The 25,905-nt window shown below is 33.7% G+C and overlaps 1 protein-coding gene across 4 annotated transcripts in view; it reads left to right on the top strand.

Annotated features, from left to right (window-relative positions):
* The window catches only part of LOC118182675 (KAT8 regulatory NSL complex subunit 2-like), an 86,888-nt gene that overhangs the window by 28,099 nt on the left and 32,884 nt on the right, over positions 1-25,905 (top strand). For all 4 annotated transcript variants that reach the window (XM_035352065.2, XM_085807787.1, XM_035352066.2 and 1 more), the window contains exons 3-4: positions 10,585-10,805; positions 20,399-20,513. In XM_035352065.2, the coding sequence (XP_035207956.1) occupies positions 10,585-10,805; positions 20,399-20,513 (336 nt within the window). The remainder of the gene's footprint in view (positions 1-10,584; positions 10,806-20,398; positions 20,514-25,905) is intronic.

Here is a 25,905-nt window from a genome sequence, read left to right as displayed (position 1 = left end):
TGCTTTAAAGTGTCACATGGATCGTAAGTAAACTTTTTCCTATTAAATTAAAAGATCTTAAAAAAAAGAATCTCTTAGAAAGAGAAGTTAAAGTGCTTGAAAATAAAGCAAATGAACTTGCTGAAAAGGCTGAAGTTACAAAAGACTTTAATCTTTTAAATAAATCTAATGAAATGCTAAAAGCTATTTGTGAAAAACAAACTTTCTTAAGAGATTTGGATTCAGACATTAATGACAAGAAAGAAAATAAAAATAAAAAATAGAAGTAATATTACTAATTAATAAGCATAAATCTTTTTTTGTGTTTCTTTGTTATGTTGTAAAGTACTTTGTATGAATATAATAAATACAGTTTATTATTATTTATTTTTCTTAAACTGATATTTCATCATTAAATCTTGTATATAGTTTATTTTTGATTAGGGTTCTTTCCCCCCCTCTCATTAAAAACTAGTTCTATAAATTGAACTGTTATCTGCAATTAAAAAATAATTATAATTGTTTCCGATGGTTGAGTAATGCTGATTCTCTCTTTAAATACTGAATTTCTCCGATTTTGAATTATGGTTAAATCTCATTTATATTTTTAGGTTATGCAGTTGTGTATATATGTAATTAAACAGCTGCTTATTTTTTAAACTAAAATGTAGCTACGAACCCTGTGTTGAACTCTTGTTAGAGCGATATATCCTATGGCTTTGATCAGTTCAGCAAAGGATTTTACAAATTTTTCTGCTTTACAATCAGAGCTCATTGCCTCACCATACCTGACATATTAAGTAAACCCTGGTTCCTTTTCAGTTCTTGAACCACCCCTGACTCTTTGAACAGTTCCTGTGAAACCTTCTCTGCTGATGTACCCTTGCTCTGCTGCAGCAAAACTGTGACTCTCACAAATTGTGGTCTCTGTTACAGTGTCTCCAGCGAGTTGCGTCTCTGTCAACCACAAAAATAGGAGATTCTCCATCTTTTCGGGGAACAAGAGTTGCATAATTTTGAAATAAATTTAATGCCCTTAAGCTGGAGTTACAAATGCCCTTAAGCTGGAGTTACAGCCTTTACCAAATCCTTTTGCTTCATAATAGTGCATATCATAGAAATCGTACGATTTGCTGCATTGCCACTACATCTTGCTCATGTTAGTTTATAATCTCGTGCTTTAATTCCATGGGTACCACCTTTTTTTTGCTCGCCAATATTCTTTCCATATTCTAATCATAGGACTTCTGGTTATAGGATAAAAAAAATTAGTTAAATAACTGTATGTGCCAAAAAATACAAAATTAAAACAACATGACAGAAATGATGGGTATATCTAAGATGTGGTGACATCACAGACAATTTGCAGGTGCAAAACTTGCAAATCTGATTGGTGGCTCAGATTTGCGAGTCTAATGCATATCAGCTGGCTGTGATGTCACTGAGGCTGCTGGTATCTCAAATTTTGACTTGTAACTTAGGTAAAAAAACTGAACCCAGTGACTGCTCTTATCTAAAAAAACCCGTTCGGCACTTGTATCTCAAGGTACCACCATCTAAAATTATTCAAAATATACACATGCATTTAAAACATGAACAAGAGAGTTCATATACCTCCATTTAAAGACCACATGTAATATTTATTTATTATTATGGTGATTCATCTGTGTCACTCCAATCCGTGTAGTATAGCCACTTTTGAATTTTTGATGCATAGGACGTGTAATGCATTTTATATGTGTTGTTTCCGTATTTGGGGGTTCGCTTTACAAGAGTGCAAATTCTTTTATGCTGTTGATTGAAGACGGTTGACTTCCACTGTCTTTGCAAATTCTTCTACAAAGGTGAGGTTTTCCTTTTTGTTAAGGTTATTTTTTTAAAGTGGCTTGTCAACTTCTCCCACAAAATAAGTATCCACATAAAAAATGTAGAAATAAGCAGCCACATTGAATCGCATCTTTTCTTATGTATCAGAGTTCATATTGAGTGTACTGTTGAGGAAGAGAAAATAAGTTTTATGTCATTCTGAATATGTTTGTAAAATAGTACCTGTCAGAAGAAGGAGATCAACTAAAACTGCAATTATTGAATGTTAATAGCTTGTCTAGTGATAATTTCAAGGTAGTTAATATTTTATCTTAAAAGTAACCATTAGATTAAAAAAAATAAAATTGTGTAAGTTTTTGGATATCTTGTTAGATATACAGACACTTAAGCAACTTATTTTTAGCTTAATTAAGAATTTTTTAATGGTAAGTTGTTTAAGTAACTATATATAATTTCTTGTTCAGTTACAAAGTTCTGGTAATTGCCGAGTCCAGAATTCTTAGTAAATTGTCAATAAAAATGTTTTCCATCTGTAGCAACCTCTTTGTCTTTTTCTCACCATCAGTAGTGATATTTTCTGTATTTAGAACTATACTATATAGATTTCAAGTAGTGTTTTGTTTTTGCATAGTTTACAGCTTAACAAGCATCTGCTAAATACTATAGACAATGTATCATGAAATTAGAAACTAAAGACATGTTGTAAGGATCTTAAGTTTTACTAACGTTTATTTTATTTTAAATCTTTACTATCACTTCTTATTTTCTACTTCCGGTCAGAATTATAATCGTTAAAGTATTTATGCAAAGTTTGTCTGGCGAACGCCAAGTATTTAAGTTGTGGCTTTTTGCCAAGCGAGAGAGAGGAAGCAGTTAGTCGAAGCAGGCTGCTTACCTTAGAAGTTTTACTCAGTTGCTGGTTGCCTTCCAGGCCAGAGGTTTAATCCTCTTGATAACTTTAAACGTATTCTAGTGTTCACAGTTCTCTGTACTACATACGGCTTCCTGTTAATATAAGGCCAATCTTCCACGTTTATTATTTTAAAGTTAAATTAGAGTTTAGTTTTATTTTTATATTTTTACGTTTAGACCACAAGTAGTGGGTCTTTGTATTCCGAAGTACGGAAGTTATTGTAAATAGAGAAAAAAAAAGGGTTTTTGTATACCCTTCTTGTGTATCCTGTCTACTTCCCACAGTTATTGAACATAGCTTTACTAAGCTCTCTGTTCCGAGTCAGGTCCTTGCATGTTCCCGAAGAAAGTAAGACGGAACATTGAACCTGATAGTGGCGCCCAACGAAGAAGAATAACCATGGCCGAGTTTCAAGAAGAACCTCTGCTGCCTGCAGAAGCGGCTCAGAATCCAGAAATGCCAGCTGCCGCCCTGGAAGGATTTGGTTACATCGTCCAGACCATGCGCACTTCGATGAAACCAGAAGCAACATTTAATGGAAACTCACCGGTAACCAGTTTTTTGGAAAAATTGGATGACCACTTCATGCTCTACCCCGTGCACGAATTTCAAAAAGTTACCTTAGCTACCAGCGCTTTGAGGGGCCAAGCGCTTAACTGGTTCAAATGTATAGGCAGAAGTCTCTTGGGTCAAGCAGGAAGTCCCACCTATACTTACGAGAATTTCAAGACTGCTCTAGTAAAAGCCTTCCCTGTTGTAAGGGATCGTACGAAATTAGAAACGGAACTTTTTAGTATATATCAGCAAAGAATTGAAAATCTCTCAAGCTTTATTTTAAGAAACATTGACGTCTTCAAACTCTTGTATGGAAACCGTCCGGATCCTGAGATAATTCAAGTGATTTTGCCGAGGTTACTGCCCCAAGTGCAAGACTTTATTGAATTAAGAAATCCGACTACACTGGAAAAGTTATTTGAGCTAGCAATCCAGTTTGAAAGTAGAAGAACGGCGGACATTGAAAGAAGACGCCAATATCAACAGCGAAACCAATTTGGTGCGCCAAGACTACAGCAAACTCAAGCACACGGCTACGGAAGCAAAGCGAATCAGTGGGCAAGGAAACCCGAGCATTCAAAAACAGCCGGCGAACGTCGACAGTTCAATAGCAATCCAGGAAAAAAGTCTCAAGGCCAGTGGAAAAAGAAGGAAAGCACGGAAATGAAAAATAATTTAAACTAAAACGGATTTCTGCTGACTGGAGGGTGCGGAAATCCGAAGGCCATGAAAACCCCTCTTCCTTCAAGTTAAATACAGTAATGGTGAAAAATTTGACTCTTCCGAAGATTGAAGTGTTAGTGAATAATATCCCAGCCACCGCACTCCTGGATACAGGCGCGCAGTGTTCCTGTGTGGCAGATTTTTTTAGGAAGTATTTTCGGAAATACCGCATATATAATTCGGATAATATGACAGTGTTAGCTGCGCAGGGAGAAAGATGCAAGTGCATAGGAAAATTACCGTTATACGTTCGTATCAAGGACGAGCAAGTAAAGATTATGTTTTTTGTCGTAAAGAATTTGCAAGCACATATCATCTTAGGGATAGACTTTCTTTCAGAGGCAGAAGCAATGCTGGATTTTAACGAAGCGTCCCTTAAGCTGACGATGAAACCAGTTCGAGAAGAAAAAACACAACCACCAATGTTAAACCTTGACCACCTGCCTAAGGAAGAACAACAAAAAATTCGACAAGTGAATTTGCTTCGTTATTTAGTGATATTTCAGGATTTACTCAGGTTACTAACCATAGTATTGACACCGGAGATTCAATGCCAGTTCGCCACAAAGCATACCGGTATGATAAGAATAAGGAAAAAATTATAGAATGGTATATCACCGATATGCTACGTAAAAAGATCATAACGCCCATCTCAAGTAGTTATGCTAGCCCGGTGGTTTTATGTAAGAAAAATAATGACTATCCTTTGACACATCCAAAAAGGTGGAGATTCGCAATTGACTACCGTAAATTAAACTCCATAACTAAATATCCGGTATATCCGTTACCTATTATTGAAGAAATTCTAGGGAACATAACATCCACCAAATATATGACGACTTTAGACTTAACGACTGGTTATTTTCAAATAGGGGTTAGGCCTGAGGACGTGCCTAAGACTGCTTTTATAACCAAGTCTGGCACTTATGCATTTTTGCGTATGCCGTTTGGCCTTTCAGGGGCGCCGGCAACATTTCAGCGATGTATGGACATTGTGGTAAGGCCTGTTCTTGGAAAGTCCACATTTATCTATTTAGACGATATCATTATTACTAGTGATAATCTGGACCAACATGTACAGGATTTAAGACAGGTGTTTTCTTTATTAAATGAGGCCGGTCTAAAAGTTAATGTTGAAAAGTGCAAATTTGCAGCCCCTGAATTAAAATATTTAGGTTACAAAATATCTCAGAAAGGAATAGAGACAGGCGAATCAAAAATAATTGCTGTACAAAAGTATCTGACTCCAAACACGGCAAAGAAGCTCTCTTCTTTTCTAGGACTTTGTTCATATTATATGTCCTTTATAAAAGATTTTGCTATCGCTGAGCCATTGTTAAAATTAAAAAGGAAAAAGGCAAGATTCTCGTGGACGGCCGAAGCCAATAGTGCTTTCGAAAAATTAAAACAAGTATTAACGCAAGCCCCTGTGTTGAAATTTCCTGAAAAGGATGAAAATTTAGAAATTTCAGCGGATGCTTCGGATTATGCGGTAGGAGCGGTACTTCCGCAAAATCAACAGCCCGTGGCATTTTTTAGCCGAACTTTAAATCAAACACAAAGAAACTATTCCGTGACCGAGAGAGAGGCACTTGCAGTTCTGTTAGCAGTGCAAAAGTTCCGAGTCTATTTTGAAAAGGCGCCAATAACAGTGTACTCTGATCATGCGGCGGTAACTAGATTGTACTCAGGGAAAAACTTATCCCCAAGGTTAATAAGATGGGCACTCAAGCTACAAGAATATAATCTGGTAATCAAGCATACCCCCGGAAAGGAAAATATCGTAGCAGATGCCCTATCCAGAATTAAAATAGATGAAGAAGGTAATACCGTAAAGGTGGCAATGCTCACAGCATGTACAATAAATTCCCGAGAAACTGTAATAACCGAACTGGGTAAGGATCCTGAGTTTGGAAGCATTTATGAGTATTTAAAGGATCCTGAATATTTTAGCCACCAAGATATTGTGGCGATAAGAAATAGGGCGGCCCATTACGAACTAATAGATGGTCTATTATTCTATACAAAAACTACGAATTCCAACAACGAATTTCGACCTGTTATCCCAGCTAATCTTAGATTAAATATCCTGCAGGAGCTCCATGACAGCCCTTTAGCTTCTCATGCTATTATTCGAAAAACTATCCAACGCGTACGTGAGGCAGTCTATTTTCCTGAACTGCAAAAGTTAACAAGGGCGTATGTCCAGTCCTGCCCAACATGTCAAGCAGTTAATTATATTAATTTCCGCCCGGCCGGGTTTCTAAATAGTATTAAATCCGAATTTCCAAATGAAATAATTGGCATCGATTTATTGGGCCCTTTCCCAAAAAGTCAGTTAAATAAAAGTCGCTATCTCCTTGTTATGGTTGATCATTTTAGTAAGTGGACCGAAATTGTTCCCTTAAAACGAGCCTCCGCGAAATTAGTTACTGATTCTATTTTAAATAAATATATTTTAAAGTACGGGGTGCCCCTAAAAGTTATATCGGATAATGGTCCTCAATTTGTAAGTAATGTATTTGAAGACATGTGCCAAAAACTGGGCATACATCATTTAAAAATGGTCCCATATTGGCCGCAATCAAATATAGTGGAACGGGTCAATAGAAATATAGTGAAAATTATCCATAGTTATGTTAAAAATTTTCATAAAAGCTGGGATAACTATGTCAATGAGTTTGCTTTCGCCCTTAGGACCGCAAAACATGATACAACGGGCAAAACTCCTGCTGAGTTACTTTTAGGCAGAAAGATTATAATGCCGTTAGATAAATTATTTTATGTGCAACAAAGAGCCCCAGAATTTAAAATGGGTGATATAGAAAAACTAATTGAAGAAGCAAAGAAGAAACAAAAACTGTATTATGACTTGAAACGACGGGGAGTAACTTATAAAGTAGGGGATGAAGTTTTAAAAATTAAGCATTCACTTTCTTCAGCACCAGAAGATAAAACTGCCAAATTTTTTCCACAATTTGAAGGACCATATGTCATAGAAAAAATAACTCACGCTGTAGTAGTGTTAAAAGATAGAAATGGTGAAACCTGCTCCGCAAACAGTGATCAAATCAAACCCTACTTTGATCGTAATAAAATGCAAATATTTACAGATCTTTTGCAGGATCCGGCACGGCAGACACTGCAGGCACAAGCTCCAGAGGTGGACAAGGGCAAGCCATTAAGAGGCAGGAGCAAGTGAAAAAAGTTTCCCCGCGGGAAAATTGAAGGTAGCAAGAAAAAGAAGCCTTTCCACCGTCCAGAAAAGAGAGCTCACGAACACCCCCAGAATGAAGAAGGGAGAAGGACGACGTATGCAAAGAGAGCCAGGAGAAATGACGGCAACTATAACCCGGCTCTAAAATGGAAGATCTACTCATCCGACAGGACTCTCCGCAGCAAATGTCGCCGAACTGCGGAAGGGCCACCAGCGGCGGAGGAAAAGTTACAAGGAAAATTTGAACGGCCAGCAACGAGGTCCAAGCAGGAACACGAAAGAAGTTTCCCGGTTCCGCCAAGACCAGCTGCCATCAAACGGCCAAGACCACAGGCAGAGGCGAAAAAGAAGGTATTCAAGGGTGACCGAACTGGAAAAAAAAGAAAGCTTCTAGAGGAAGGCACTGAAGGGCGAGCCCGCACACGAAGGAAGATAAATCAAACAACAATCTACACTACTTTCCAAGACTGGGCTCAGAAAAGAATGTCCGAATATCACAAAGATAAGTAAAATTTTATGTTACTTTGCAAACTTAAGTTAATCTTTCATTCTTACTGCAAGTGGCAGATTTCAAGAAGTTTTACCTCATGCGAGGTCTACCTTTATCGCCAAAAGGGCGAGAAATGAGTTCTTACCGATTTTGGTATTATGTTTTTCAATTACTCGCATGTAAAACTAAAGTTGATGTATAATAGCGATGTGTAAAGACTTAAATATTGTAAAAATTTTTGTATAAATTTTATTTTGGCACTTGCTTTGAAAAGAATAGAAGTTAACAATGTACTACTAATGTATGTTGTCAAATGCGTAAAATTAACGGCATGTTAATATGTTCTTATATACAATGTGAACTGTTATTTCAAATGTTAAGAAATACCGTGATATGGTAAAAGTGAAAGTAATGTTAAAAATTTTTTTATTCGTGTGACTGTAAAAAGACTAAATCATGGTGAATTTGTGTTAAAGGTTGAATGAATGTAGTTAGGCTCTCTGACGCTACACTTCAGAGTTAGCCACTTTCAGAATAGTACCTCAGGGTTTAGAGTTGAAATTAGGGTGTGTTACGAGGTCTTGGTATGTTGAATTTTAGCACGTTAGTGTTTTGATTGTAGGAGGAAGTGTGGAACACATAGACAGAAACACATTCGTGTTTGGTGTTCTTTTACAACACATGTCAGAGAGCACGGGGAGAGATAATTAAAATAGTCATGAATGAAATAAGAATGTTAAGAGAAATATAATTATAAATGTTACTTGCCATTTCATTGTGTAACATTTCATTAAACTAGTTTTCCTTCCAGATCTCTGGAAGGAACCAGATTTGAATAAAAGCTCCTGTTTAGCAGTACAGATGAAAAAATTGTGTGTCCTGGGAGCTGCTATTGTAAAACAAATTTTTTTTAAATTTCTAGTTTCTAAATCTAGAGAAATGTTTGTAAAAGATTGGCCTCGCGTTAGATTCTAGAGCTAAAAGTTTTCAACAAGGTCGTTTTAGACCTCAGTTTCAAACTAATTAACTCTGGCGGGAAGTATGTAAGGATCTTACGTTTTACTAACGTTTATTTTTATTTTAAATCTTTACTATCACTTCTTATTTTCTACTTCCGGCCAGAATTAAAAGCATTGACTTATTTATGCAAAATTTGTCTGGCGAACGCCAAGTACTTAAGTTGTGGCTTTTTGCCAAGCGAGAGAGCGGAAGGAGTTAGTCGAAGCAGGCCGCTTACCTTAGAAGTTTTACTCAGTTGCTGGTTGCCTTCCAGGCCAGAGGTTTAATCCTCTTGATAACTTTAAACATATTGTAGTGTTCACAGTTCTCTGTACTACATACGGCTTCCTGTTAATATAAGGCCAATCTTCCACGTTTATTATTTTAAAGTTAAATTAGAGTTTAGTTTTATTTTTATATTTTTACGTTTAGACCACAAGTAGTGGGTCTTTGTATTCCGAAGTACGGAAGTTATTGTAAATAGAGAAAAATAAAGGGTTTTTGTATACCCTTCTTGTGTATCCTGTCTACTTCCCACAGTTATTGAACATAGCTTTAGTAAGCTCTCTGTTCCAAGTCAGGTCCTTGCATGTTCCCGAAGAAAGTAAGACGGAACATTGAACCTGATAATGTTGTTCTAAATGTTGTCTTGCTTCTATCAGGCATTGTACAAGTATAAATTACATTAGTTATTTAGTATAATTGTGTCAATTCTACACATGTGAAGGCTTATCTGATCCCAAATAAATAAATTCCCACATATACTTATGGCTTATCTGAAAAACAGTCAGTTGTTATTAATTCAGATAGCACTAACTGTAATAGCTTGGCTTATGAATATAATTTACAAAATCTGTTTTTATATATACTTAAGGCTTATCTGAATAAGTTATTTTTAATTCAAATAGCACTAAATGTAATTCTTTGGCCCATTAATATAATTTACAAAATCTATTTTTTTTTGTATATGGAAAGAAATTTCTGTTAAATTTCTTCTTATCAACACACTTAGCTTAGCACCATTGTTGGCTGAAGTCTGTAATTGCCACCTAGTCAGTATGAAAAGTTACCATGCTGTTTAGCATTCAGCTACTAATGTTTTAAAAAATGTATTTTAGACATCATTGCATGAAAGTTGATAGTGACATGGTGATGGAAGCAAAAAATAATTTAAAAAATTATTACGAGATTGGCTTCAAAGATGCTAGTTATTCAGTAGGGTTAAAATCGGAGAAGCCAAGCAAACAGGTCTTGTTAATTAAAATATGTCTACTGCACACATATCAAACATTAAGCATATACTAAAGCAAGATGCTACTTTTGGAATCTTTCTCCTTTTTGCAAAATAATTTCTTAAAAAAATTGCTGGTTAAGAAATTGGTCAGGATCACGAAAAAAAATTGGTGGTCAGGATGCCCGGATATTAGATTATTCCAGATTTTGGACTTACTGTATATAATATTATTTACAGTAGAGCTAATGACTTCTTTAGTCCTATCAAATAATGATCTATTGCAACATCCAACGACACTTGTATAAACAATCTGGAGAGATGAAAGGATTTTTTTTTAATGCTGAACTTGAGATTTGAGTAGTATATGCAGTAATTGCTAGACTTATAATTTAACATTAAAACTTATCCACATAATACATTGCTACTCAGTGAAAAAGGAAGATACCCATTTCTTTTGACAATTTACCTTGTAGAGAAGCCTTTAGTATTTGATTTATTTCTATATCATAAAATGCTGGTGCTAATCCATGGAATAATATAACCTGAAGTAATTTATATACTCTATGTAGTAAATACTTAGAAAGACAGAAACTTATACATAGATGTGTATATATGAATTGTCTTGATTATTGAAATTTGTCTTCTAGCTCTTTGTGCCCATGGCATGCTAAACGTGCCCTGCAGAAAACTAAATTTCTCTGTAGTAAAAAGAAAACTCGTGAAGGAACTGCTTCTTCTTTGCTTCGAGACTTAGAGCATTATTGTTCTAATTCAAAGCATGACCCAAAGTACAGCCGTGATGTAGGACTGAATGAAAAATACGACAATTCAAGTCCTATTACAAGTGATGCTATGGAGGGATCCTTGGGTAAGGTTTTTCCTTTTAAATTTTATGAAGTACATTTTGTATAAGTTAACATAAAAGTATAGAGTAGTCTTTAGTATTTGGTTAATTTCCTTCAAGCAGATATATATATCAAAATACCTAATAAGAAACTTTGGTCTTAATTTTCTTAAAAAGTTAAAGTAAAATTGAATTTTCTTAAATTTTATTACAATTGCAAAATATTTTGTACCAGTTCCTTGGAAATTTTAGCTGATTTCACTAGTTGGCGTACTGAAACTTTGTGGTTCATAATGCAATCACGAGGTAATACAGTAAAACTCGGTCTATCTGATATTCACCTAACTGGATAACTGAAGTAACCAGAATATTTTAGAATTTTAGAAAAAAGCTTTTCTCAAAACATTTAGTACATGAAAGATCTATAATACCATTATAGCCTTAAACCATTAATAATATGTTTTCATTGTTGCCAGACAGTGTGATTTAGCACTGATAATGGATAAGAGGATATCCCAACACAATCATTTTGGTTAAAATGTAAACTCGATTAATTCTCAAAAAGCCAGTTTAATTTTTGTAAAAAAATAACATATTTTTTTCCTAAATTTTGAAAAAATGATTCATATTTCAGACTGCATGAAATGGAATATTTTCAAATTGACAGGATCCAGATGTCAGAAAAAGCCACAATGTGCAACTTTGAAAATGGATAAACAATGGAAAACTGAAACTGGAAAATTATGATATGTGATTTAAGTTTTTTCATATGCTACATCAGTAATTTTTATCTCTGTATTATCTATTTAAATAGTTCTGTTCATTTAAACTTCTACTGAAATGACTGGCGATATCTTTGCAAACTTTCATTTGTGGTAGGATTTCCTAAAAATAAAAATACATTGCCTTTTACAAATTTTTTTTTCCCTTTTAAAAATTTTATGTAATTTTAATTGTAGGCTTTTATTTTATTATTCAAGTCGGTAACAAATAAGATGACTATTTTGAATTTTAGAGCAGAAATTTTTCCCATTGGTTCGACTTTTCTAACATGGCTTTCTTCTATTGTTTTTGTATAAGCTCATTTGTCCAGAAGTTTTCATTTCATAAGCTTTTTGAGTAGACCAGCTTTTAATGTATTAACATCCAAGTGCGACTGCAATTGCAAACTTTTTTTTTTCTGTTTTTTATGAATGATTCTGTTTTATTTCTTTAAAACTAATATTTCCAGATTTTGGAATTGGCACTGTCTCCCTGTAAGCCAAATGATTAAGACCACTGAATACTGATAGTTAATGCTTTTTTTTTTTTGAACCCAAATGAATGGGGTGGTTGCATGCTTAGTTTTTCCCTTATGAATTTTGAATATGAGCTGATTTCCCTTAGAAAGTCCTCTACAAAGACATCTTTTACCCTAAGCAGATAGCCTTCATATTCTTTTGCCATGTTCTAATTATCTAACCTAACATTTGAATTAACAATTGACTGGCCAGCGCTCAAGTGAGAATTTCCATTTGTGGCTGACAAAAGTATCACAACTGCCATATTTGCCTTAAATGCCATCTGCTTATACGTCTGGGAGGGAAAGGCATTTTAAGTGATAATTTAGCCAATGATTAATCATGTTGTCTTTTCATGTCATACTTGGGCAATTAGATTTAAGAGTTTGAAAAATAATTTCCGACTGTGCAATAGATTTTCACTTGAGATTCTTTTGTAGATGTTTTATATTTTTCATAGTTTTGTTCCTAATGGACTGAACTTTCAACCATATGAGTAAGCATATCATCACGTGTAAATGTATTTGCTCTGTCAATAATACTGTCTGATGATTTAGGCATAACTTTCTCCTGTATATTTGCTACATTGGGTGCAGCATTGATATTTGACCAAGAGTGGAAATTTATTGCATCTTCATCATGACTGATTCATAGGGAAGTTGTAGTATTCATGATTGATTCCTTTTTTTTCTATCTAAATGCATATTGTTTTGTCATTGCTAACATTTGAATTGTATAATTTAGCATCACTAACTAGCAATTTAACTGCAAACATTTCTTCAATATTTTATTTCATTTAATCTAGGTTTGACATTTTTAAGGATAAATTTTGACATTTTTCCAGCTATGCATTGACATAAATCTGAGATACTGAGCAGCGGACCCACTCTAAACAGCTGACAATTTCTCCAAGTGCACGCTGTTCGTATGTTAGATATCTTCTTGCTTGTAGTTTTTTTGTTTAGGTTGCATGTAGGTCTGATATTTTCTTAAAAAAAAAAGATACTGACAAAGCAAACAGTAGTGAGCCAAATTCTAATTCATTTTATTTCAAAACTAAAATTTCTAATATACATTTGCCATATTTTATAAATTTGTTATATCATTTTTAAGTATTTACCTTCTGAGATTAAAGGAAAAGTATTTCAAGAATTTTCATAATTAGCTCACGTGAAAGATCTTTGTATGAACTTTTAGCCATATATAGTCTTCTCTTTTCAGGTACGTTAACTATTACCATTCCCAATACATACGTCCGCATAATTGAACTTTATCGCTAGGAGCATCGATTTAGTGCTTGTGCATTCCCAGCCGAATTTGATTTTTTTTCAGGAACTTTGCAGGGATGGAAAATAATAAAATAGAATGTGATGATGAAGAATTGTGTGATTATTGTTTGTCGAATTGCAAGGATGGTGTTGTCGATGATGTTTCTAGTGACAGTGATATTATGCACCATACTGTTATTTGATGAATTTCAAGCAGTTTTGATTGAAGCCCAGATTTAGATAATTCTAGTTCTCGAGAAGAATAGTCTTCAAAGACAATCCCCAGTCTTGGAACGGTTTTTAGGTCTCTAAGGGGTAAATATAGAAAACATTCTGGATAGTGTAGCAGATGCTGTAGCTTTATTTATCGGCTATGATTTTTTTTTACATTTTTTGTAGAGGAGTCAGATAGATGTTATTATCAAAATATTGATAAATTCACAGCTTCCAAGAAAGTCCTCAAATAAAAAGATATTACAATACAAGACATGAAGAAAGTTTTGTAGCTTCTTATAAGACAAGTGCATAAAGACTAAAAAGTGTATTATTAGAATACGGATCTGTGTATAGAAACACGAATAATGACCAGAGACAGATTTTGAATGTTATTGAAGGCCTGGCACTTTAGTAATAATGAAGACTTGACTGATTTGTCAGTCAAGCTTTTGAAAGTCAGACCCACTGCTGAATTATTTTGTTCTAAATTTTAAAAAAATTTTGATAGCCTATTCAGAAGTTGTCTGTGTATAAAGGCATGAATACCTTGAAAGGGGGGGAGGTTATTCTTTAGAGTTTACAACTCGGTGAAAATTGTAAAATATGGAATTCTAGTTTGTATACTGTTTGAAAGTACTGCAGGCTACATGTGTGCTCAAGAAAAGTGATTGATAGAACAATTCATATGGATGACAACTTTATACATACTTGTGGCATCATATCTACATCGATAACTATTATAATAATGTGGAAAATAGTGAAAATCTATTACAAAATCAAATTAGAATTTGTAGCATTATTCTAAAAAACATAGGGCTTCCGGTATTGTGTCCCAAGGCAATATTAATATACTTTTCTCAGTGGTGAAAGTATTCAGATAAGAGGTAAGTGAAACAACACTTACCTGAATCATTGGGATATGCCAGTTGCTTATTTCCCGTTAATCTAAAGTGTTTGAGGAAACTCTTTATACAATGTAAAACATCAAGAGTTCAGCATCAGCTCTTTCCATTATATTTAATCTGCACACAAGTTTTACAGAAACGTTATAACAAATATGAAAACGATATCTTTTCATTTAAAATTTTTAAAAGCAACAAAAAGAACATATATTACGTCATAACTCCTTGAGTGCACAGTGAAAACTTACATAATCTTTTCTTTTCAGCTCACTTCATTATGTGTGTGCATGCGAAAAACTGAATTCACAGGTGGAAACATCAGGTATTGCAACATACTCCAACCTTTGAGATTCAAACCAAGGAGTCTCAAACCCTAATTCTAGGTTTAATTAATCGTCCATATCTGGATGTTTCCGAGTCTTTGGAAAAAAATCATTAACAGTTCTTTGCTTAGGAGGAGTTATCTTTTGAGCTAGTACTGGCTTGTCAGAAGGGTCTCCGAAAGACGATTTTCAACTGTCTTCAGTTCATTGAGAATGGAAGCCTGTTTGGCTACAGGTATAATGGAGTCGCTTTAATCTGTCACTTCAAGAGGTATTTACCTGAGCAATGAATAGAGAATTTCTCCACTTTTCATTTTTATTTTTTTCCAGACAAACTTGTCCATCTTTAGAAATATAGACTTCGATTATCCTGGCCAGAGGCCATTCAGTTTTCTTGACGTTGTCTCTAGAAACCAGAACAATATCACCAGTTTGGATGTGTTTCTGATTCTTCGTTGATTGGCATAAATGGCCCAAATACTCAGTATGAAATAGTTTTCGTAAATCTTGTTTCACAGGTTGTCGGTAAACATGTCTTTTTATTTAGACGACGAATCCAGAACATCAAGATCTGGGATTCTTGCTCCTTTAAGGTCATGCAAAAGCATAGAAGGGACAAGTGGAGTTATATCATCAACATCTTCTGAAATATAGGTTAAAGGTTGCAGATTAAGTACACTTTCAATGGCACAAATAATGATGTTCATATCTTCTAAATTTAGTGAACTTCCTAGAACCTTTCGTAGAATTCCTTTTATTATACCATGGGGCTGATGGGGGATTATATTTCCAAATGATCTTTTGAGATACACTGTATTTTGAAATGACGTCTCCAATAAATTTTCTTCAGCAAATTTTCAGCTCCTGAAAAATTAGAACCAATGGTCACAGTAAGAGATGGAAGGTCTAAAATGATAGTTCCCTTCGAGCTTTGAAATTTCTAAAAGTTAGCGAAAAAAAAAAAAAGGTCTGTTGATAAATATGTTGTCAACTTCAGATGTGTAGCTTAGTAAATGGCACAAGTAAATATAACAATCCAAACTTTCTGGCCATTTCTTAGGATTAATGGGCCAACATAATCCATTCCCGAGACTTCAAAAACTGCAGCTTCCTTTATGCGATCTTCTGGGAGAGGAGCTTCAATGATCAGTGTAGGCTGCAAATTAAATCGTCTATATCTTACACTGGTCCTAATTACATTTCTTACTGTCTTCCTGCATTTAAGAATCCAGAAATCTTCTCTTAAGTTGCTTATCAGGATTTGAACTCCTGCATGGTGCAATTGCGTGTCTCTGGTCCGGATGATTTTTTCTGTAACTGGATGATTACAGGGTAGTACTGTTGGATATTGGAAATTTCTTGTACCTTTTCTCATTAAGATTCAAGTCTGAACTTTCAAAATACCATTAAAATCAACGTAACACTGAATAATTTTCAAGCATTTTATCATCTGGTTCAGAAAACTGTTTCTTCTGTACAACTTTCAACAATGCGATCTCTGTGTTATTTCTTCCGTTGTCAAGATTCCACAAATTCGATTACACTTTTCAACCTTGCAATTGGTAAAAAATCGATGCATCCATGCAGTGACGCTTTAATTTAAAAATGCTCTAACATTTTATATTCATGTTAGAAAGTTCTCAGTAAAAGTTTATTTAGATGTTCTAGTATTTGAAGCAAAAGAAGCACTGTTCATCAGTGGTTAGAAACAAATATAACCACTGTGTACGCTTCTCTACTCAGCTGTACATGTTCTTCATAATTGCTTTCTTAGAAGCTCAATTATTTTAAGTAGGTTGCTTTTGGGGGGGGGAGGAATCACCATTGCAATTATTGATAAAACCTTTAAGTAATTTCCACTTGTCATCATGTAAGACATTTTGCTATTAGAAATAAACCTTACAAATAAAGCTTTCATCATGCTGTTTCATCTTTCTTGAAGTTTAGTTCTTGAAGTTTCTTGAAGTTTTGCTCAGATTATCTGGAACTTCAACTTTCAGGTTATTTTTTGACTTATCAGTAAAATTCTTTGTTCCATTCTTAAATATCTCGTTTCCGATATTTAATTGTCAAGGAATTTATATAATCATGTGGTTATCAATGGCATATCAATCAAGTTCTGGCCAGTGTGGTTTGACTTAATATTGACCAAAATAAAACAGCATTTTTGCATCAAGGAGCATGAATCATATTTTCAGAAAGGAAAATAAAATCTCAATCAGCTTAGTCCAGTTCATCCTAACTCTTTGAAAATTCTAATATCTTTACTTTTTCATACTTCACTACTGTTTTCTTCAACAGATCATGCTACAATCATTTTTATTTTACTTGCTTTCCATGTGAAATCATTTTGTCATCTAACTACTGTGGTCTCCCCTTCTGAAAAGAGGCATATTGTTCTCTCTCAGATTTGATGTAGGTTTATAGTTATTTATTTTTTTAAATGTACATCACCTGAGGCTGCTTTTCTGTCTAATTTTAAAATATGTACCCTCTCTAGCATTAAATAAAAATCCTCATAAGCTTTATTGTTGTACACCCTCAAAGCAGACTAATTGGATAACTATAGGTAAATTTTACAAAACTTTTGTCATGATTTCACCTAAATATATGTTTAGTTTAAGACACAATAACACGCCGAATAAATACTAATTCAGAAGTCAAACAACAAAAATCAGCGTTATATTCACAAAATTTTCACAGGACTAGTTTCGATGGTTTTACCGAACCATCATCTTCAGCTGCAAAACCGCAAATGAACAAGATAGGAAATAATGATTAGATGAGATAAGAAAGCCTGGACAAGAATAAGCAAGTGGCGCCATCTGTTGGCGAAACCAGAACTAAAACATAATTTCTCTAAAAGCCGAAGGCAAATTTGGATTGGAATTAGGATCGTTAACTAGAACAGAAAGATTTTTATGAATGTGAAATGCCTCTAGAAAATCCAGTTCTCCAATGGAAGATGTTTTTTGAATAATTTTGGCAGCAGAAAAATTGAAAGTGTGATTTTCGGACCAACAATGTTGAGCAACAGAAGACTTCTGTGTTTCCTTTTTTCTAACATATGCCTCATGTTCTTTGACGCAAAATTTTAAGGCTCTCTTAGTTTGGCCAATGTAAATTAAACCGCACTGGCAAGGAATCCTATAAATACCCCAGGAATTCATATCCGGAATGGGGTCCTTGAGTATAGAAGTTGGAATTTTATTGATGGGAGAGTAAACAACCCGAAAGTTAAATTTCTGCAAAATATGTGCAACTTTATAGCTAATTGATGGAAAGAAGGGAATGACAACAGAATTTTTATAATCTCCTAAAATAAGAGTGTGGCTTTTAGTGTGTTGAGATGAGAATTTTTTAACTGCTTGATTAATAATGTTGGGTGAAAAGCCCCTGTCAATAGCTATTGCTTTTAAATAATTTAGTTCTTCATCAAGGGCTAGTTTGGAGGAGCAAACTTGAAGAGCATAGCAGTTAAAAAATTCTCATCTCAACACACTAAAAGCCACACTCTTATTTTAGGAGATTATAAAAATTCTGTTGTCATTCCCTTCTTTCCATCAATTAGCTATAAAGTTGCACATATTTTGCAGAAATTTAACTTTCGGGTTGTTTATTCTCCCATCAATAAAATTCCAACTTCTATACTCAAGGACCCCATTCTGGATATGAATTCCTGGGTTATTTATAGGATTCCTTGCAAGTGTGGTTTAATTTACATTGGTCAAACTAAGAGAGCCTTAAAATTTCGCGTCAAAGAACATGAGGCATATGTTAGAAAAAAGGAAACACAGAAGTCTTCTGTTGCTCAACATTGTTGGTCCGAAAATCACACTTTCAATTTTTCTGCTGCCAAAATTATTCAAAAAACATCTTCCATTGGAGAACTGGATTTTCTAGAGGCATTTCACATTCATAAAAATCTTTCTGTTCTAGTTAACGATCCTAATTCCAATCCAAATTTGCCTTCGGCTTTTAGAGAAATTATGTTTTAGTTCTGGTTTCGCCAACAGATGGCGCCACTTGCTTATTCTTGTCCAGGCTTTCTTATCTTATCTAATCATTATTTCCTATCTTGTTCATTTGCGGTTTTGCAGCTGAAGATGATGGTTCGGTAAAACCATCGAAACTAGTCCTGTGAAAATTTTGTGAATATAACGCTGATTTTTGTTGTTTGACTTCTGAATTAGTATGTTTAGTTTGCTAAATGTGCAATCAAACATAATGGAGCAAAATATGTTGTTGGCTAAATGTTCTATCAGCTAAGTGTCATGTCTAAGTGGTCAGGTAAGTGCTCATAACCATCACCGATGTAAATGTTTTAAGTGAGTATTAATACCCAATCAACCAGTTAAGTGCTAAAATAGGTAAGTGCTCATGACCATGACTAATGTAAATGTTTTAAGTGAGTATTAATAACCAGTCATGTGCTAAAATATTTTTTTTTTTTTTTTAAGGCCAAGGTTTGAAAGATTTGAATAACAAAAAGGGAAAAATTATGTGGATTCTGAATCTTTCAAAATTTGTAGGATTTAAGGAATTGGAATGCCTCATTTCTAGTTTGTTTAATGTATTATATAAATTAATGGAAAACATCTAAGGGCATGTAATAAATTACAATATGTACCTAACAGTTTATGCTTTATATTTTTTATTAGGAATTCTAATGATTAAACATATTTTTAGAGAAATATGGTGATATAAATAAATAAATTTGAATTATTTTCCCCATTATTAGAATTGCTTATGGATATAAGTAGAAACTAATTATTTTTCTTATTAATTTAAACATATAACAAAAATCTGTACATTGTTTTATTCATAAAAATAATTTAACATATTGCAGTTGGAAAAACAAAAATTTTTTTGCTGTCAGTAGTTGAGACTAGTTTGCAACACTTTTATATTAGTCCACTGTATTGTAAAACAGTGTTTCCTAAATTGTGGTTGGGAACCACATTTTGATGGTTATGAATTTCATTCAAGTTTTGTTTTGTTTGTTAATTATCATATGTATTTACTTTAAATTGTTAATTAAACTTCATTGGGTGCTCCTCTTTTTCTACTTCTTTCCCCCCTTTTGAACATTCTGCCTATTATGTGTGTGGGTTGCTAGGAATTGCAACTACACTCAAACCAGTTTTTATGTGTTTTTTTTTTTTTTTTTTGGTGTGTGTGTTATTTTTTGGGGCGGTATATAAACATTTCAATCAAATTGGAACATAATTGATGCAGTTTTCAAAAAAAATAATCAATTAAAAAAAAGGAGCTTCTATCGTGTATATCTGGCTATCGTGACATACACAAGCGTCTAGTGAAAGAACAGCTGTCACAGAAACCAATCAATGTCTGCATGGTAACTGAAAAAGTCAGCTCTAAACGACTCTGACTTTTTTTTTTTAATAGCTACTCGTAAAGTTTTGTACGATTTTTGTATTCGATCCCTAGCCACTGCACAAAACCAGGTTTGAGTGTATGTACAGCTACACTGCAGTTGTAAGAAGATTGCCCTAAAGTAATTTTCAAAAAGATGCAATTAAATTTACTGGCATACGGTAAGAATGTATATATATTTATTTTATAGCTGAATTTTAATGCAATTTTGTTCCTTTTCCCTCCAAATAGGATTTTTTGATCGCTACTCAAAAGGAGATGCTGCAAGCCCATTTAAAGATCCAATCCAGAATCTCAAATTTGATGGATGTTTAACTGAAAAGCCAGGACCGGCTGATCCTCTGGCGTATGTTAATGAAATTTATATTTATTAGTTATAATTTTAAAATGATTCGCATTCATCTGTTCAAAATCATATTAACTCCTTCGCGACAGCATGTTGCTGAGCTACAAACCTTCTGCAAACAGGTGTGTCATATATGATGCATCAGTCCCAAATGTTGCTAGTAGCCGAGTGATACACTCATGCATCACCACTTGCATTGATCTTCCAGATGGGTGTTGCATATATGCATTCTCAAACATACATAATCTTTTAGAATTTTTTTTATATCACGAGATGGCACTCTGTATCCATTACATTTAGATTATTTGAACATATGCATTGCTGATCTTGCGTCCGTGAAGTATTTTCTGATTCTCTGGTGATTAGTTTAGATGTACGATCAGATGATATAAAGTAAATAAAACCCAGCTGACACGCAGTTGTCTTCACGTGATATAAACATTGAACAGTTTCCGATGCTTCAAATGTGCTTTTTATTTTTTTCCTATGGGAAGATTCGGAGTGAAGCTCTGGTTTTAGGAACTCTGGTTTGCATTCAGTTTGCAATCAGATTTAGATAGGAAACGGTAAGTTTTTTGCACCAAGTAATAGAGTTAAATAAATGGTGTGATGTCTAAGAGAAAGAAGTTTTTAACAGAAGAGTATATTCGAATTTGTAAAGCCCATGAATGTTCATTTGAGCCCATGAGTGACTATTTTGACACCAAAAACTAGATTTAAGTGGGAATAGCGATTTTTGTTAATAATATCTTTTCAGAGACTGAATTGGAAGTTTGTTAGTCCAGCAGAACGGTGGCTACTCCGTCACGAACTTGATCATTTTAAGTAATTGAAGCCTTATGAATTTACAGGAATTCAGGAGTAAACATATTCAAAGTTATGAAAATGAAACTGATTTTTTTTTCAATGATCTAATGAACATAATAGTGGAAGAAATTAATAATTTCTATGAACAAAAGATGAGGGAAAAATCCATCTTCATCCAAAATTAACATACTCCTCTAGATGTGCCTAAAATGAGGGATTCCTAGGATTAATTTTTCTACTGGAATGGACGAATGAAAAAGTTCTAACTGAAAATGTGTTTCATAATTAATGAAATGATAGCGACTAGATTATCACACACTGCCTCCTTTCTGAATCATTTATGCTATAATAGTTGATCGTATATTTTATTATTTTTTCATATGTTTAGATTGAGACTTAAGTAAGATTTTTACATTTCATCAAAATGAGTCATAAGATATTAATTAAAAATATTTTCAGAGTATCTTGATATTCTGCCTTTATGATTATGTTATTGTTAGATACTATTATAGAAAAAATCAAAACAATTGATAAAAAAAAATTTTAACCCTTTGTTGCATCATGTCCACTCTAGTAGACAAAAGTTTAAATTTGTTTATTCTTCTGTAAATGCCTTAACAGATTCAATTCCTGTGTTTATTCATTCTATGCTACAGTCAAAAGTCGTTAATCCGGACTCGTCGGGACTTTGGCGATTCCGGATTATTGATTTTTCCGGATTATAGATCATCAGTTTAAATCTCGTAAGATGGCATGCAGAAATTCTAAAATTAAAAATATGAAACCTTAATTTATGAAATAAAGAGCAAATATAATCTAAAGGGTATCAAAATTTACAAAAAAAGCTTAATATTTATTTGTTTACTTTATTAAACATTTCTTTCAATGTAAGTTGTTTTAAGTTGCTTCGTTTTATGTGATAATATTTTCTCTTTAATTCTATAAACAGACACAATTTCTTGTTCAGTTACAAAGTTCCGCTGTTCAAGTCCCGTTAATTGTTGTGTTGAGAATACCGACTAACTTGTCAATTGAAATTTTTTCGTTTTCACTAACCTCTCTGTCACATTCTTCATGTCTTTATCCATTTTTTGCAGCAATTCCACTTTTTGTTTGATGGACATCGAAACATACTTTCGTTTTGTACGATCCTTTGGGAGCTGCAGAACCGGAAATTCTATTTGACATAATCGAAAGTTCAAGTTTACTTTTATAAAATTGCTCTTACGGTCTGCAAAAAATAATAAACCGGATCCAATTCGAAGATTAAGGAACAACGCAATCATCAACATTAACTGAAATAGATAATTAGATAATTTTAGATTATACCATCCGTTATACATAAAACGCGCACGCGAAAACGTATTCTGCGCTTGTGCAAACGCATATGCGCAGTGGTAAAAGGTCTTACGTGCACGCGTAAACGCCTATGCGCATGTGTCAGCGCTGCGCATGCGCAGAAAGTTTTTAGGTTTGAGGTCTGGATTATAGATCATTCCGGATTATGGGTGTCCGAGTTAATGACTTTTGACTGTATTAGAACTTTCAACTGTGGATCATAGATGGCTGTATAGCATCAGTAAGTAAAGCATTGCTATTTGGAAATTGGCTGCTACTTCTGTTTCCAAGTTAGTATATTTTCTTATACTGCCATTTTTTATTCTTAATTAGTAATTTTAGACATTTTATTTTAAATGTCAGTTTGAGAAAATTGTGGAGTGGGTAGATAAAGATCTTCCGAAAAGAGTGAATTGAAAGTCAGATGTACTGCTTATCAAGCCAAAACACCACTGGAAATGTTTACGTTTGGCAAGGAATTTCTAGAACATTTGACATTTGAATCAAATAGGTATAGGTAATAAAATCGTAGCAAAATGAATTCAATCACAATCGACAAAATGAAGGTATTTTAGGGGATCTGTATGTACATGTCAGTTGTAGATTTACCATTTAGAAGATGATAATGATCACTGCAAACAAGGCAGAAAATGCTTTCAAATGCAATGACTGTAAATCGTTGGGAAGAGATATGTATATGCATGCTGTCCACTGTAGTGAATGAACTGTAGCAATTATTTAAAACAAAATTTGAATAAAATTAAATTTTATTATTATTACTAAGGTTATTTTAAGTAGAAAAAATACAAACATTTTCGTTTAACTTCTCTAGATTATTTGTATGCAACAAAGGATTAATGATTTTTTTTAAAGTTGGGCTTAGCACCGCGAAATATCCTGTCTTGTGAGATCTTACCTGAAACAACACACCATCTCCAAGGTGAGTTGCACTAAGCAGCATGCCGTCTTGTAAGAGGATTAACTGTTGATGCATATATGATACACCTGTCCTAAAGGGGTTAATAATAAAGCATCATAAATAAGTTGATGCCTAATTAAAAAAATCCTTGAAAGTAAAGTTTTCAGTATTCAGCATCTGCAGTCAGCAGCAAAAATTTTGTCTGTGAGATTGTGTTTAATATATAAGGTATGCTGTTAATGTGGCAACAAACTCACTTAAGTGATAGTAAGCATCAAATGGAACAATAATTCCTATGGAACGGGGAACAGACTTTACTAACTAAACATGAATGCTATTGCAAATTGTGTTTAGCATCTTTCTGTTTTAGCTATCATGCAAAGGTACAATCTTACTAATAAGTTAGGTGACTTTTCACACAGGCATGAAAAAAACAGCACACTGGAAAAGATTTAAATTGCCCTTTTATTTGATTCAACTTTAACAAAAATGCACGTACTTCGTGCTCACAGTAACACCAACTACTTGTGGTGGGAACTTGAGAATAATTTAACAATAACTTTAAATGGCCAAGAGCGGTGCTTAGTAAAAAAGACGTTAAATACATAGACAATAGATGTTAAATACATTTCCAGAAGGCGTATCAGCAACTCAGAGTAACAGCAGAAAGGGCAAAATAGCAAAGCGCACTATGCTAGCAAAATCACGCTCTTTCTCTTTTCACATGTTTAAGTACTCTTCACTTTAACTGGGTTTTCATCCTGGCAAAGACATGCGAGAGGAATTGAGTTCAGAAAAGATAACAAAAATTAGAATAATTGGTTATTCAAATTAAGGAAAACACTACACGTTTAATTGTAAAAGTCGCAAAAATAGTTACATAGAGTCTGTTATTAAATAAATTCCAAAAAAGTGCAATAAAGAATACAAAAACATTTCATTTCACAGCATATTTAAAACAATAGTTGTCACAGTGTGTGTTGTGTCAGTTATTGTCCCTCTTGATGTCTAATGTCACCTCTTTGAATTTGTTGCTGCAATAAAAGAGAGATTTATGAACCTGGCTATGAAAAATTTCATGTTAAAAACAATGATTCTTGCATCAAAAAGCAAGAATAAATAAATCTTTCGTAAATAACTATTGTTTTATCTCAACTGTTCTTTGAAATTTAGTTTCATTAAGATTTTAAAAAAGAAAGAAAAAACTAAGTTCATGAATTAGATTTTCTTCGAATTCAGAGCTATCAATGTTAGCTAATAGTTTTAATTCCAGTCTTTTTTTTTTTTTTTCGTGTTTAAAAGCCTTCACTGTATTTTTTAAGCTTTGAATTCAGCTTTATTGGGTAGATTATGCTGTGATTGTTGCTTTTCTGTTTTTATTATTTGTTTATCTTCCTTGCTATTTAAATTATGTACTTCTGATCTATGGACAAAATATTTTTGCTGCTTTACAAGTGCGAGTCTCTCTCCAAATGCCTTTTTTTTTTTAACTGACATTCATCTAATGTTAATTTTTGATTAATTTTACTAGGCATATTGTTAAAAACACTTTCCCTGAACCTCCTGCAAATAATTGTAGCTGCTACACCTGTTATCTCTTCAAATTACGGATGTAATCATGAGATTTTTAATTAATCTGAGAGATACCAGCTTTGTTGCAGTTTTTATTATTAGGGTTAAGACTGCTGGATAACAAGGTGTTTGACCTGAATTCAGCATCAGGCAAATGAGCTAGTTGCATGATTGGATTTTGTGTTTTTCCCATGTGCAACATGAATATGAGGCAGTTTCCTTTTACAAAGTCCTCCATGAAGGTATCCTACTCTTAAGTAGATAGCCCTTATGCACTTTTTTGTATACAAGTACATAACCTACTTACTTGTATCTATCTATTCCAATACTTTGGATCCTTTTCAACAGTCCATAAAAAACATGTTTCAGCATATTTAGTTCTTTATCTGAGGCTGCCCTTATTCTGTCATTACCTACTGTTCAAAAAATGCCAGTTTAACAACTTCTTGTATAATCATTTTCTACGTAACAATGGCACTACCATTCTTTGTGCAGATTTTGTAACACTTGTAACAAAACATGGATTCTGTGGTCAACTTTCATCATGGAATTTTGATTCATGCTTTTTACCCAGGCCTATATTGTCAATTGATAACATTCATCTATATGCAGAAGTTGGTCTAAGTTAAAATTTTTTGCTACTCTTTATGTTATATGGTTTAGAAAATATACTTAACTAATGGAAACATTTCATTCAGCAAAATTAGTTGTTAATGATGTTAAATAATACAACTTCTGATTAACCGGGGGCAGATC

This window comes from Stegodyphus dumicola, chromosome X1, assembly GCF_044657685.1.
Source record: "Stegodyphus dumicola isolate Sdum_Otavi_A_Nest chromosome X1, ASM4465768v1".
Classification (NCBI taxonomy): domain Eukaryota; kingdom Metazoa; phylum Arthropoda; class Arachnida; order Araneae; family Eresidae; genus Stegodyphus; species Stegodyphus dumicola.
This window is presented reverse-complemented; position numbering and strand designations above follow the sequence as displayed.